At 37.0% G+C, this 14,520-nt stretch overlaps 2 protein-coding genes across 5 annotated transcripts; both read right to left on the bottom strand.

Moving 5' to 3' along the window:
• Positions 1 to 1,067: 1,067 nt before the first annotated feature.
• LOC148837098 (extracellular calcium-sensing receptor-like) lies at positions 1,068 to 5,635 on the bottom strand. Of its 2 annotated transcripts, XM_088913786.1 has the most exons (6): positions 5,427 to 5,635; positions 4,921 to 5,194; positions 3,667 to 4,500; positions 3,248 to 3,469; positions 2,594 to 2,717; positions 1,068 to 1,981 (listed from the first exon to the last, which is right to left on the bottom strand). In XM_088913786.1, exons 1-6 carry the CDS (start codon positions 5,633 to 5,635, stop codon positions 1,068 to 1,070), a joined length of 2,577 nt encoding a protein of 858 aa, XP_088769912.1. The 2 variants fall into 2 exon arrangements, with proteins under 2 accessions (XP_088769912.1, XP_088769913.1); XM_088913787.1 differs by lacking the exon at positions 3,248 to 3,469.
• A 2,857-nt stretch (positions 5,636 to 8,492) lies between these two features.
• On the bottom strand, positions 8,493 to 14,423 carry LOC148837097 (extracellular calcium-sensing receptor-like). Of its 3 annotated transcripts, XM_088913790.1 has the most exons (6): positions 14,215 to 14,423; positions 13,255 to 13,540; positions 12,245 to 13,078; positions 11,530 to 11,751; positions 11,085 to 11,208; positions 8,501 to 9,565 (listed from the first exon to the last, which is right to left on the bottom strand). In XM_088913790.1, exons 1-6 carry the CDS (start codon positions 14,421 to 14,423, stop codon positions 8,652 to 8,654), a joined length of 2,589 nt encoding a protein of 862 aa, XP_088769916.1. In that variant the 3' UTR covers positions 8,501 to 8,651. The 3 variants fall into 3 exon arrangements, with proteins under 3 accessions (XP_088769914.1, XP_088769915.1, XP_088769916.1); XM_088913788.1 differs by lacking the exon at positions 11,530 to 11,751 and having other exon boundaries at positions 8,493 to 9,565; XM_088913789.1 differs by lacking the exon at positions 14,215 to 14,423 and having other exon boundaries at positions 8,493 to 9,565; positions 11,632 to 11,752; positions 12,507 to 13,078; positions 13,255 to 13,533.
• Between the last annotated feature and the right edge of the window lie 97 nt (positions 14,424 to 14,520).

Here is a 14,520-nt window from a genome sequence, read left to right as displayed (position 1 = left end):
AAAAAAAACAGAACACTTAAGCAAATAACATTTAAGGTTTTAATTTTTTGGGGGGGCAGTTATTGCTTACATTTAAACCCCCCACCAAAGAAATATTGAGTATTCAAGTTATTAACAGTATTTACTTTTAAAAAATGAGTACAAATCAGAAGTCCAGGGGCCCCAGGGTGGAGGTTGGGAGCCACAAGTCAGTCCAGGTCCCCAGGTTGCAGTGGACAGGGTCAGGGTCCAGGCTGGCCGTGGGAGTCTGATACAGGGTCCGGGTACATTGCACACGTCTGGAGCTCTTAGGATTACAAATGTTACTGTGGCAAAGTTACCCTGGGTATAAACCACAACCAGGGACAAACGTATTTCTCTTCAATATGCTTGGCCCACAGCCTGTCACAGCTGTTGTACAGTACATTGTTTGTCATTTAAAAAACTTCACTTTTATTTATTAACATACTACGCTTCATCAGGGTTATCATTTCTTAGTAACCTGGGAAAATGTACCGTTAGAGTAAATTAATAAATTCCATTGATAATAATATATGATGCTCATCAGCTCCTACAAAAAGGAGACCTGTGCCTATAAAAGCAATAACAAAGAAACATAGTCTGCTTACATACTGTACAAGGAAAGCTACCTTTTCATTTGTGTTTTCAATATCTTCTTAAAAGAGAACTGGAAGAAGACAATGGCCTCAGAAACAGGAATGGGAAACTTACTTAGTACTGTATATCTAATGAATGAAAAACATTTCAACCAGTACAATTTAGACTGATCTTGTCCTGAATTCACACTAAATAATTCAGGTGACATTATACTGTATTTAACAGACAGTGTTTTAGCAAAATAACTGTTTTGTGTTACTGTATCTCTAATAGAAATGTTTAAAATATCTGCCTAAAGGAAAGCTTTGTCATTTAAATATGTTTATTACTATCTGCACAATTCAGTACTGTACATGACATCTATTTTTTTCAAGCATTTCTATATATCTATCCACATTTATTCTGTTTGTTAAAAATAGTAAAATATTTAATACAAAATTTAAGAGCTTAAGATGTTAAAGAAAGGGAAATCATAGTCTTTTTGAAGGCAATTTTCCCATTATGTGCTTCCTTGTATTTTTTTCAGGTTTAAGCAGGATTATATAACATTTAGGCGCACAAATACAAAACAGCAGGCCAAATGTTGAAGACAAAATTGCAAAAATCTCAACTGCAACAGTGTATTTTCCAGGTGAGCTGACATACGCAGGTATGAAGGTGACCCAAACTGCACAGAAGATGAGCATGCTGAAAGTAATCAGCTTGGCCTCATTGAAATTATCAGGCAGTTTCCTGGCTAAGAAAGCCAGCACCAAACAAGTAGCTGCAAGCAGGCCTATATAGCCCAGTACTGCATAAAATGCAATTTCTGATCCTGTGTTACATTCTAAAATGATCTTTTTATTACTGAGTTTAACATTTTTGTCAGGGAAGGGAGGTTTCAAACTAAGCCACAGCACACAGATTACAATCTGCACAGCTGTACAAGAACAAACGATGATCCTCTGCTGAACTGGCCCAAACTTTTTTGCCATGTTGTCGTTGGGAAGAGTGGCTCTGAAAGCTGTTACAACAACTATTGTTTTTCCCAACACACAGGAAATACAAAGTGCAAATGTGATTCCAAAGGCTGTGTGACGCAACATACAGGACCAGGCTGTTGGCTGCCCAATGAAGGTAAGAGGGCAGAGAAAACACAGCAGCAGAGAGAACAGCAGGAGAGAGCTGAGCTCAGAGTTGTTGGCTTTTACAATGGGTGTGCTTCTGAAGGAAAAGAAGACTGAAATAGTGGCTACTGTCAAGCAGAGTCCAAACAATGACACAGTAGTGAGTGTGATTCCCATTGCATCATAGTAGGAAAGAAACTCAATGTCTCTGAGGATGCAGCTGTCTTTTCCATCACTAGACCAGTAGTGCTGTGGACAGTTAATGCACTCAGCTGCACCTGAAACAATAATGAAAATTAGTGAAAATTAATAGTACTCATTTTCAGAGATTTTGAGACAGTGTCATGATTTATAGAATACATTATGTAAATTATGTAAAATTCAACAAAACATATTGAGGATAAGAACAAAACCTGTTTGCAAACTGTTACGTGACAGTTAATGGAGAAATTGTGTAGTTCCTTCTGATGTCCAGTTTGATTTTCTAAATTATTTATATTTAAAATATTTTAGATATGTTACATAATATTTGGTTGTGAGGAGAACTGATATTCTAACACTTTTATCCCTGTTAAAGACAACCGTTATTCTTTTTCAAACCATACCATTGTGATCCTTTTATAAATATTTAGTAATGTTCTTTTTTACTGTCATACTGTATGTAATGAACTGTTGATAGTGTGTAGTAGATTGACATAAAGTCAAATCCACAGTAAAGTAAGTTTGGTTTTTACTGTATGTTGGAAACATCAAAATTAGATTACTGAATCTTGTACTCAGCTGAGCATTCAATTATGAATCATATGAAAAGAGTATTGTATGTGAAATGTGATCTCACTGCAGTGAAAAAAAAGAATATTACGAAATTAGGTTTTTAAGTTGTTCTTTACCTGTAGTGTTTGCTATGGTACCATCAGCACAAGGAATGCAATCGAAGCAGCAGATGGGCTGGCCTTTCCTGGCTGCTCTTCTTGTGCCTGGGGGGCAGCTCTCAGAACACACTCCTTTGGGAACCTGGAAAAATATATATTAATTTAAAACCTTACTTTGTATACATAGTTCAAAGTTATGACTAAAGAATGGAAGAAAATCTTAAATATGGATAACATTTTTTCTTCTTTCATATCTGTTTTTACATATTGAAGATAGAAATATGAAGTCTCCTCTTTATGTTTGTTTGCACTACGTCTTGGGTACAGTATCTACTGTAAAATGTCCAACAGTCATATTCAGGATGAACATAAAGCAACAAACAGGGTCAGAATCAATGGAATGACCTCCACACATTTAATACCTGCTTTTGTTTTCTTTGATATTCAAATCGGGGACTAGAATTTTAAAAAAGAATATTTAATAGTAATAATTGTAAGGACAAAACTTTGTAATGAAGCTTTATTTTTCCACTTGTGCTGTATGAATTGTATAACATTTGTACTCACTAGATATGATCTACAGTACAAATATTACACACAAAGTGTACTGTCTGATTTGAACTCTCACTGACCTACAGTATCACCTGAAATAGTGTCTAAAAATGCGTGTACCTCTTTCCCAGTGCTCCAGACAATACTGTCCTCATCAATCACTAGCTGACTGCCTCCATCTGGTGATGTGTCAAAGTGACCCACTGTCACATGGCTGACCACTCCTTTGTTGAGTTGCCAGTTTATAATGTCATATGCAGCAGGGGGATCTCCGTTCTCATCAAAGTACACAGCTTCTCCAAACTGGTTTACAAAATTGACTCTTTTTAATTGTTCCGTGACCTTGAATAAATAGTATAAACACACATTTAAAGCTAACTTCCTGCAGCACCAACAAATTCACAGAGGTTCAGAATTTAAAGAGCTGTACAGTAGGATCCTGAACCAAGAATTTGCGAGGTTGAATGCTATACTGTACATCCTCCAACATTTTGACCTAAAAGACGTCCCACAGAGTTCAGTGTTTAAGATGTACTCACCTTGCCGGGCTGTATTTCTGAAATGCTGCCACATAGCTTGATCGTATCATTATAAGCTTTTTCACAAAAGAGTAAACGGTGAAGTGCGTGCGCAACGGCATACACTGCTTTATATACATTGTATGACACTCTTAGCTGCGTGACATCAAAGAAAGCGTTGTCTATTTCCTCCAGACTTTGGTTTGCTCTGCAGATATTGATCTTATTTGCCGAAATGTTTTGGTTAGAAAGTTCGTCCCTGAAATGCAGGGTGCATCCGAAGATAGTTTCCCAAAACAGATTTACCAAACTGTTTTCAAAACCGAGCGATGGACGTACGTTGAGGAGAAAATCTTTCAGGGGTGGGATTGCCATTTTCCTTGTCGCAAATCCTATTGTGCCGCCAAAAGATCTGAAGAATTCTTCCGTTGATGGTCTTGCTGCTGTTATCCAGTCTTCACTTGCGATCCACTGTATGCCAGTTATGTTTTGCTTGACAATCTCCTGCATTAAAGGATATAGGTCGCGTTCCGCAACGAATGCTAATACGACTTTGACTGTAGACGTCTTAATAATGTCGATTATTTTAAGTATTTTACTTCTCGGGTAGGTGCTCAAAATACTTTCAATGAAAGCGATGCAGACACCATACTTTTTCACTTCCTCGGTGAAAGACTGAACCCCAAATATCCCATACTCGTCATCAGCTCGGACAGCTCCGATCCATGACCATCCGAAGCGCTTAACAAGCAGAGCCAAGGCTTTGGCCTGATAAAAATCGCTTGGAATCGTTCGGAAAAACGTGGGGAACTCCTTTTTGTTGCTGAGACAAGCACATGTTGAAGTATAACTGACCTATTGAAATATAAAACCATAGCAATATTGCTTTTTAGAATTAAAGGGGAAATCAATAGCGTTAACGTGTAATTCATTATAGCCCTTAAATACTGTAACGCAACTGGGGCTCTGGCGGGCGCCCTTGCCGCATCAGGTCGGCCCCACACTGTCCGGGGCTCGAACCCGGGACTTCCGCGTCTCTCTGCAGCGACCTAGCCCCGTGAGCTAAAGAGAGATCTCTCTACAGCCCAGTAGCTGTAGTCCTGCTATCACAGGGAAGGGCGGTGACGTCACCTGCTCTGGTACGCCGGCTCTTACACAGTGCCTGTCGGCCGTAAGCGTTACAATACTGTACAGTATATACACTGAAGAGGCAAATGAGACTAGCACATTTTAGACTTAAAAAAAAACCGGATACCATTAGACAGAAAAATTTACCAATGGCAAGCCGAAGGGCCCGATCGTTCTGGCTGCAAACACGGAGTTGGAGGTTAAAACTGCCGGCACTGGAGAGCGGCAGGTGGAATTCGCCCCGTCCTCTTCCTGACCCCCTCCGAGCGCCAGAGCCGCTCTCACTGTCACGGCGGCTGAGCCACAGTTATCAAAAATGCGATACCCTAATATTACTGAGGGCAGCAAGGTGCTATCCCTATTAATTTCCTCTATGGCGAAGATCATCACCTGCGTCCAGCGAAATGACCGTAGATCAAACCTGTTGGCGTAGCGCGCGCACACACACACAAACAACAAATCAAACACATTAATGTAGACATTTGTCTGTTGGGCATTTCAAAATACTATATCGGTCAAATGCACGGTATGGAAAAAGAAACAGCAATGAATTCACCTTTCCTTTTCGTGAACGGATTTATAAACTGGCATGTAATACAGTATTTTCCTAAAAACACGTGCGTAATTTCGGCAGTATTCGCAGTAAAACTTACCCAGAACATTCTGGTGCCGGTGGGTGGGTTTTGTACGAGACAGAGAGCTGCTCCTCTTTGGTTAAAACAGGGAAGATTCCACCAATAACTAAATCTCCATCTTTAAATAATCCAGACATACCAAATTTTGCCAGTATGCTGCAAGTCAATTCACCGTTTACCTGGAAAGAGAAACAAAACACAAAAACAATTAGGACCCACGCATCCATTGCAGTAGTCTAACTTGTAGGCTACAGAATATACTTTACAAAACAAAGTGAAGGTACTGATTCTAGTTTATATATGCGATTTAAATCCCTCATGATTTTGCCACACAATTGAAGTCAGAAGAGTGAACAATTCAAAACAAACCGTATACCCTAGAGATACTGTAATACTGTAGCTGTACAGTAATTGATCTTTTTGAGAGAGAAAGTATTTTTCACTGGATCTGTAAAAAGTCCAAGGACTTAATTAACAATCCAATACGTGAGACACAGGAGGAGTCCTAAGGAAGCTGTAATTATCTGTGCTTTAACTTTAGACTTGTAATAAAATCTGATTGAAAACTACTGTTTGTAATTCTGCAGTTGAAAAAAATATATTATAAAATACAAGAATGTGAACTTCTCATTCTAAAAACAGAATTAACTTTAATAGTGTTGCAACAAAAGATCTGGTACTGTACATATGATATGGAAGCTTTCATACAACTCTGTTTACCTCACTTGCATGGAGATTTCTGCAAAATGAACTTCTACAGAAGCAATCAAAGACAATAGTATCAGACAATAGTGCTTGCTAACCCTGAGAAGGTCAATGAACATTTTTGGTTTTCCATCTTTATACTGTACCTCTAAAGTTGTTATAGAAGCCTTCTGAGGGAAAGATCAAGGAATTCTTAAATCCATTGGAATCCTGAACTGGCTGATCTTCTAGATATTCCCATAACTCTGTATTGTGTGTGGTGATTTTTAATCTTATTTGGATTACTGTAGTTGCTAAACATGTCCTTAATCATAATCTACAGTATATGGTTACTTTATGACCTGATGTTCACTCACACACGCTGCAGTATAATGGCAACAAAAATCCACAAATCTTTTCAATTATTTTTTTAAACATCTTGGAATGTTCTGAACACCAGTGAGTCCCAATTCATCCTTTACTACAGGCGTTGCCTCTAGGGAAAGTGTAATCTAAACCTTAATACAGTGCATTTCAGGCAAAGGGCAATTTTAAAATACCGTCCTGTATAAAAGTGTCTGAGTGGACATGTCATTGCATGTTTTCCCTATTTATTGAGTTTATTAGTTGGGAATAAAATGCAGGTTTCGCGTGAGAGAACTAAGGTAAAGTCATTAATCGTAGCAGAAGTGGCTCCTGATGACAATGTCACACCAGACCAGCTACAGGAGAAGATGTGTGTGAGTCAGGTCTAATTAAGCTGCAGTGCACATGTAATGTGAACCATGGTTTTTTCACATCAGTTTTGGAGAGCATTTTGCAAGAGATTGGATTTTATCTTTTGTATAACATCATTGTAATCAGAGTACTATTAACTTGGATTTTACAGTTAGTATCTGTTACCAGAGCACTGTTTACCTTTAACCTACCTGCTTGTATTGCTATAGGTATATTAATATAGGTATATTGGTTATACCTAACAAGTTTCAATAGAAACCTTTTTTGTAACATTTGATTAAAAATAGTATGCACACAGCTGACAGTGATAAATTGTCTAATCAACAAGCTGCTGTATACATTAGCTGACAAAATAAGAAGGTCAGACTGCAGATTGTTTCAAATTGCTGAATAAACTTTAAGTAGCAAGCAGGTGGCGAAGGCTCACTCTCAAGTGCAGACTGCAGTAATGTATCAGTTTTGCCAGCAGGAGAAAGTGGCGACTAAAATGCAGTTTTTATATGGTTGTTCTTTTACAAGTTTTAAAAGACCTATCACAGAAACTTGCAGAGCTCTCTTTTTCCTCTTACGCACCTGCAATGTGTTGTGCCTTGAGCTGAAATAACGATCTGATAATCACTTCACATCTGTGGCCTGGTCTCTGTCCTTTTCCCAGTTTCCTAGAGAGGGCAGACCTTACCTGTCTGCCTCTTGACATCTAGAGATCATGAATGCTTCTGAAGGACATAAACTCCTAAATTCACTTTTCATATACTAAACGTATGATTAGTGAGCCAATCAAGTACTGTAGGCATTCAGTATTGAACATATACAGAAAACATTATGAGCACACAGATTAAAATTTTTATAGCTGTGCAAGAACAAACTATGATCCCGTACTGAATATTAGTTCTGTTTCAAAGTCTGCAAATGATGGTTATTTGTTATACAAAAGCCGCAACCTTAAAACAAATACCCAAGAGGGTATTATGTGTATTCATACATTCCTGCATTAAGAATGGTTTTGTTGTATGGCCGAAAAAAAATGGACATTCTATAAAATTAAATTCTTGAATTCTTCAATTTGTGCTTGTAATGTGTACAGTCTTTGCAAAATGAATTATAAAATAAATTGTTAAAGAAAATTCAGTACTAAAGACAACAAGAAATGGCCAAGAATAACAATATAAACCTCTGTGTGCAAAGTACTCATTTGAAGTAACCAGGTTTGATTATTGTTATTTTTTAGAGTTTTTAGACTTCTTTTCACTGAATTCTTAATGAAAACTTTCTTTAGTGCACTATGCAAATCACTGCATTCATTCTTGAAATTTTATTACATACTAATATTAATCTACCACCAGAGGGAGACTGGTACTGTACTTATACTGTTAATTGAGCTGCAAGGCTTTTTATGGTGCTAATTTGTTATTTTAACCTTCTTAAGTTGTGAATAAAATAGCTAAATCCAAAATAGCATTAAAACCAAACGTAAGACTTCAAGGTCAGGCGTAGGAAACTGCAATGTTGGTCTGACTGCAATACAGATGAGTGACATTTTAAAAGATCATTCTCCAGGCCTCAGAAGTCTTATAAAATGCTTCAGGTGATTGCATTTTAACATAATAAAACTTTTTCAGGACGAACATATATATTACCAATAAAAGTTGTGATGAAAACATGTTTTTAAATTAATTTACAGTACCTTTTATTTCAAAAAAGAAAAAAATAATTCAAAAACAGTTTTTACAAAAGATAATGTTTTATCTCATTTTCTTTCCATAGTTGACAAAGCAAACATATTCTATGCAAAAAGTAAATAGCAAATATATTAAGGAATAGCTATAGTCTTTTTGAATGCATACTTCCCATAATGTGTTTCCTAGTGTTTTTCTCTGGCTTAAGCAAAATTATGTAGCACTTAGGTGCAAAAATGCAAAGAAGCAGACTAAATGTTGAAGACAAAATTGCAAAAATCTCAACTGCAACAGTGTATTTTCCAGGTGAGCTGACATACGCTGGGATGAAGGTGACCCAAACTGCACAGAAGATGAGCATGCTGAAAGTTATCAGCTTGGCCTCATTGAAATTATCAGGCAGTTTCCTGGCTAAGAAAGCCAGCACCAAACAAGTAGCTGCAAGCAGGCCTATATAGCCCAGTACTGCATAAAATGCAATTTCTGATCCTGTGTTACATTCTAAAATGATCTTTTTATTACTGAGTTTAAAATTCTTGTCAGGGAAGGGAGGTTTCAAACTAAGCCACAGCACACAGATTACAACCTGCACAGCTGTACAAGAACAAACTATGATCCTCTGCTGAACTGGTCCAAAGTTTTTTGCCATGTTGTTGCTGGGAAGAGTGGCTCTGAAAGCTGTTACAACAACTATTGTTTTTCCCAACACACAGGAAATACAAAGTGCAAATGTGATTCCAAAGGCTGTGTGACGCAACATACAGGACCAGGCTGTTGGCTGCCCAATGAAGGTAAGAGGGCAGAGAAAACACAGCAGCAGAGAGAACAGCAGGAGAGAGCTGAGTTCAGAGTTGTTGGCTTTTACAATGGGTGTGCTTCTGAAGGAAAAGAAGACTGAAATAGTGGCTACTGTCAAGCAGAGTCCAAACAATGACACAGTAGTGAGTGTGATTCCCATTGCATCATAGTAGGAAAGAAACTCAATGTCTCTGAGGATGCAGCTGTCTTTTCCATCATTAGACCAGTAGTGCTGTGGACAGTTAATGCACTCAGCGGCACCTGAAAATAAATAATGGAAAAGGGTGAACAAAACAGAGATAATAATTAACCCTTGGTTTAATGTAATAATAGGGGGGAGGAGTGTCCATTATCCATTATTTCCGAATGGCCTTTGGATCATGAACAAGTTTTTTGCCCAAGAACAAACTATTATACTAGAAAAAATACAGTATACAGCACAATACACTATACATATACTTTCTGGATTTTTTAAATTTATTTTTTAACAATTGTAGAGAACACAGTCAAAGAGAATTTTCCTGTGCCTTTTTATTATAAATATACAATCTTACAATTACAAATACAGTATAAAATTTGCTGAAGTGTACAAATCAAAGACAACACCCATCGTAATCAACTGACCTATACTGTACATACAGTATTTAGTACCATTGATATTTAAATCATTAAGAAGAAGAAGAAGAAGAAGAAGAAGAAGAAGAAAAAGAGTAGATCAATAAATTAAACCACCCAATAATTATTTTCAATGCATTTAATCAGTTATAAAATATACATTTTTTTTCTTTTAAATTAACTTGAATATTAAAATGAATTGACATTGTACTCTGTATCTGTATGCAGAAAATCATATACTGTAAGAGTGCATAGTGGAACACTGGCAAAACCTGCAAAATATCATAGGAAAAAGAAATATACATTTTTACAATATGCCTCTTTTTCAACTCAGAATTCTACTTTGATTTTTCTAATTCTTTACTTACCATTAACATGGAATTCCAATTAATATATTACATATACAGTGCTGCCTAAAGGCAGGATTCTGTCCAAATTGTGAGGTGACCTCTTACATTTACAGCCTAGTGACACTGAGATGTTCCAGTGTCTGTTTCTTCATACAGATCCATTTTAAAGCAGTTGAGATTTTTTCACCCTATTAAAACATTTTACCTCCTCATTTTATCATGCAAACCTCCTGGATAAACCATTAGAAGTATTATATATATTATATATGTTTAATTTTTAAAACATATTTATCGATCCAACCCCCCGAAATGCATTGTGATTTTATATTGAGAAGTAGTGTTGGTTGATACTGTATATTTTAAACGTTTTGACAGATTCCTAAAATAATTAGTAAGTACCAGCTGAGAAATTCTGTATTCATAAATACATCTCATTTGTTTTGTAAAGCTATATATTCTGAGTTACTTGACAGTTTGAAAAATTGATTAAACTACATCTTTCTTGTGGAGAAAGATAGTCAATTGAATTAACGTAAATTTGTATCTTAAATTACCCACCAGTGACAAATTCTAAGCCCATCAACATGATGGGTGGATTCTGTTGAGTAAAACAAGAAGCTGATTAATACTCTTTTGAAAAACAGAATTTGAAAGTTGTGATTGGTGGGCAAGTCAAAATATTGTTATGATCATGGCCTTACTTTGACAAGTTGTAGAAGTGAAAAAACTTAGTGCTGATTTAAAAAAATGCAATATCACATTTTACTGACATAATATACATATTACTGTAAATATATTTAATATATAGTTCATACCTGTGGTGTTTGCCATGGTACCATCAGCACAAGGAACACAATCGAAGCAGCAGATGGGCTGACCTTTCCTGGCTACTCTTCTTGTGCCTGGGGGGCAGCTCTCAGAACACACTGCTTTAGGAACCTACAGAGAGAAACAAAGTGAGAAATATTAAGTTTTAGTTAAACATTTAAAAAACATTGTGAAAGAAAGGAAATATGGCCAAAATATCCATCACAGTATTATGTAAAATTTTATGATTGGATGTCATTTGTGGGAAATTAGATTTGCAGATGTACTGTACGTTTGAACTCTGAAAAAAGGTGCATTATGAGACTGCCAGACAGCATTTTTCATTATCAGTATATACTTGCCTGGGTTTTTAAGTATATGAATTATAATGCCTTCTTTTAAGGACCATAAAATTATTACATGGATTTTGAAATTAAATATTTAAAATATTACCTCTCTCCCAGTGCTCCAGACAATACTGTCCTCATCAATCACTAGCTGACTGCCTCCATCTGGTGATGTATCAAAGTGACCCACTGTCACATGGCTGACCACTCCTTTGTTGAGTTGCCAGTTTATAATGTCATAGGCAGCAGGGGGATCTCCGTTCTCATCAAAATACACAGCTTCTCCAAAGTGGTTTACAAAACTGACTCTTTTTAGATGTTCGGTGACCTTGACAATACAGAACAAACAAATTCCAAGACGTTAAAATTATTGTATATAGTTAAATAAATTTACAGCTTCACTGTTAGACAGAATTGTGAAACATGGTAATCAAGTTGGATCGCACTCCACATCACTCTGGTTTATTGCACTCTGGTCTAGCGAATCTTATCTATCTGGCTTGTTCATTCTCTTGCCCATATCTAGATCTCTGGGCTGCCATGGTACCCTTTAGGTATATATACCCATATATTGTACCATGTATAATATTAAGTATTGAATTAAAAGTGTTTGCTTTGTCCTGCTACCCTGCTATAATGACAGAAAGCAGATACATTATTTTAATGTGCATGGTGCAATATACAGTATATATAACATGCCTCTCTATATCACATTGTGCAAATTAAAATATTTTATCCACTTTCTGACATTCTCCCTCTCCCTCTGTCTTGCGAACAGTCCCACACACATATGAAAGCATTTCCAGTTTTACTTACTGTACCTGCCAGTGCTTCATTCCTGCAATATCTCCACACAGTTTAATGGTGCTATTTTCTCCCTTTTCACAGAACAGTAAGTCATGAAGTGCATGTGCTACAGCATACACTGCTTTGTATACGTTGTACGTCACTCTTAGTTGTGAGACATCAAAGAAAGCATTTTCTATTGCATCCAGTCTCTCTTTTCCTGTGCATGTCTTAGTGCTGCCCTGAGTACCATTGTGTTTAGGGGGCTCCTCTTTCAAAAGCAGACTGCACCCAAATATGTTTTCCCAGAATTCTTTAACAAAACTGCTGCCAGGATAGACAGATGGATGGACGTTGAGCAGGAATTCTTTGAACTTCGGAATTGCCATTTTGCGAGTTGCAAACCCTATTGTGCCACCAAAAGACTTGAATATTTCTTCAGTGGAGGGTCTCGCTGCTGTTACCCATGCCTCACTTGCTATCCACTGTATTCCAGTAATATTTTGTCTTGTAATTTCTTGCATCAAAGGATACAGGTCACCTTCTGGAACAAACGCTAGTATGATTTTTACTGTTGACTCCTTGATAGTGTCAACTACTTTGAGTATTTTATGTCTGGGGTAGGTCCTTAAAATGGTTTCGGTGAAGGCGATGCAAACACCATATTTCTGAACTTCCTCTGTGAAAGACTGAACCCCAAATCTTCCATAATCATTTTCAGATTCAATAGCTCCGATCCACGACCATCCAAAGCGCTTAACGAGCAGAGCTAAAGCTTTAGCCTGATAAAAATCACTGGGAATTGTGCGGAAAAAAGTTGGAAACTCTTTTTTGTTGCTGAGACACGAACAAGTTGAAAAGTAGCTTACCTTGTAAAATATGAAAATACAGACTCATATTAATATATTAATGCATGTTAAAATGTTAATTGTGTGCATTTTAGAGTAATACTGTATAGTAGTCTAAGAGCAATGCATGCAATGTTCACACAGACTTTGCAGCTTCTTGATGTTAATAAGAGATAAAGTAAGAGATTAAGCTTTACCAAAGGCATTGTGAAGGGTCCAATAGTCCTAGCAATTGCTATTGATTGAGAAGATCCAGATTCAGCAATAACTGCAGGCATGGAAATATTACATCCTGAATCAGACTGAATCTCCTCTTGTCCGTTTATCAATGTGAAAGCAGCTCTTAAAGTTTGAGTGGGAGAGGCACAGGAGTCGACGATTTGATATCCCAGTGTAATGTTGGGAAGCAAACTGTAGTCTGAGTTAATTTCTTCTAAGGCAAATATCATTCCTTGTGTCCATCGAAATGCTCGCAGATCAAACCTAATAAAACAGTACAACATCACAGACTTACTGTATGGAGGGCATTGTTTGCCCTTTTTAAAATGGTCAGGGTGGGACTCCAAGGTCAGCTGAATACATTCAGTCAGGTTATTTAAAATTGCCCTTAAAATGAAATGTATTACGGTAGGTCTAAGTGGGACGTCTTTCCACCTTTAAAAGCCGAGTACTGCCGCTCAATCATACCGCAGAGTAGTAATAACTGTTCATCAGACCGTCCATGAAGTATAGATTCATGGTATTTGCTGCTGTTGGTGTTTTCTTGCAGTCACTGTTATGATTAATTGACATTTTAGATCTAATTATTAGTATACGTGTGATTCCTGTAAGCGACGACTGTCAAATCACTAATAATTATAAGTAGTTCGGTTGGTCTGATAGATGTTCAGGAACAGTGGACTAAATGTTGATCAGTTTAACGAGTTTACTGTGTTAATCGGTCGTTAATCTCAGCACGGTCGTTAATCTCAGCAACGGTTTGTTACTGTAAATTACATATAAACACAGGACTTGTAAGGTGTCCCTATAGACAGGGTTGGCTACAACAACAATAATTAGAATAATGCTACCAAGGCGAAAACTGTTTTTACCTTTCTGAATTGTATTAACCTTTCCCAATTTAATTGACCGCAATTTCGCAAATATAAATATCTTACCCAACGCAGCTTGCTTTTGGTGGTTCCGTTTGAAAAGGGGTGTAGATATGTTCTTGTTTGTTAAAAACGGGGAAAATACCTCCGATTATAACATCCCCGTTCTTTAATAAAGCAGGCATTCCGAAATTTCCCAGTATCCTACATGTCCACTCAGCGTAGACCTGAAATGAGAAATACCACACAGAAAACATCAAGACGCACACATCCATTATGCACTACAAGTAACGCAGAAAAATAACACACAACATATTAGTGTGATTGTTCTATTTTATATGCGCTTACAAATCCCACATGGTCAAGATGCAT

The sequence above is a fragment of the Atractosteus spatula genome, chromosome 4, assembly GCF_055471065.1.
Source record: "Atractosteus spatula isolate fAtrSpa1 chromosome 4, fAtrSpa1.hap1, whole genome shotgun sequence".
Lineage (NCBI taxonomy): Eukaryota > Metazoa > Chordata > Actinopteri > Semionotiformes > Lepisosteidae > Atractosteus > Atractosteus spatula.
Note: the sequence above shows the minus strand (reverse complement) of the source record. Positions and strands in the feature narration are given on the sequence as shown.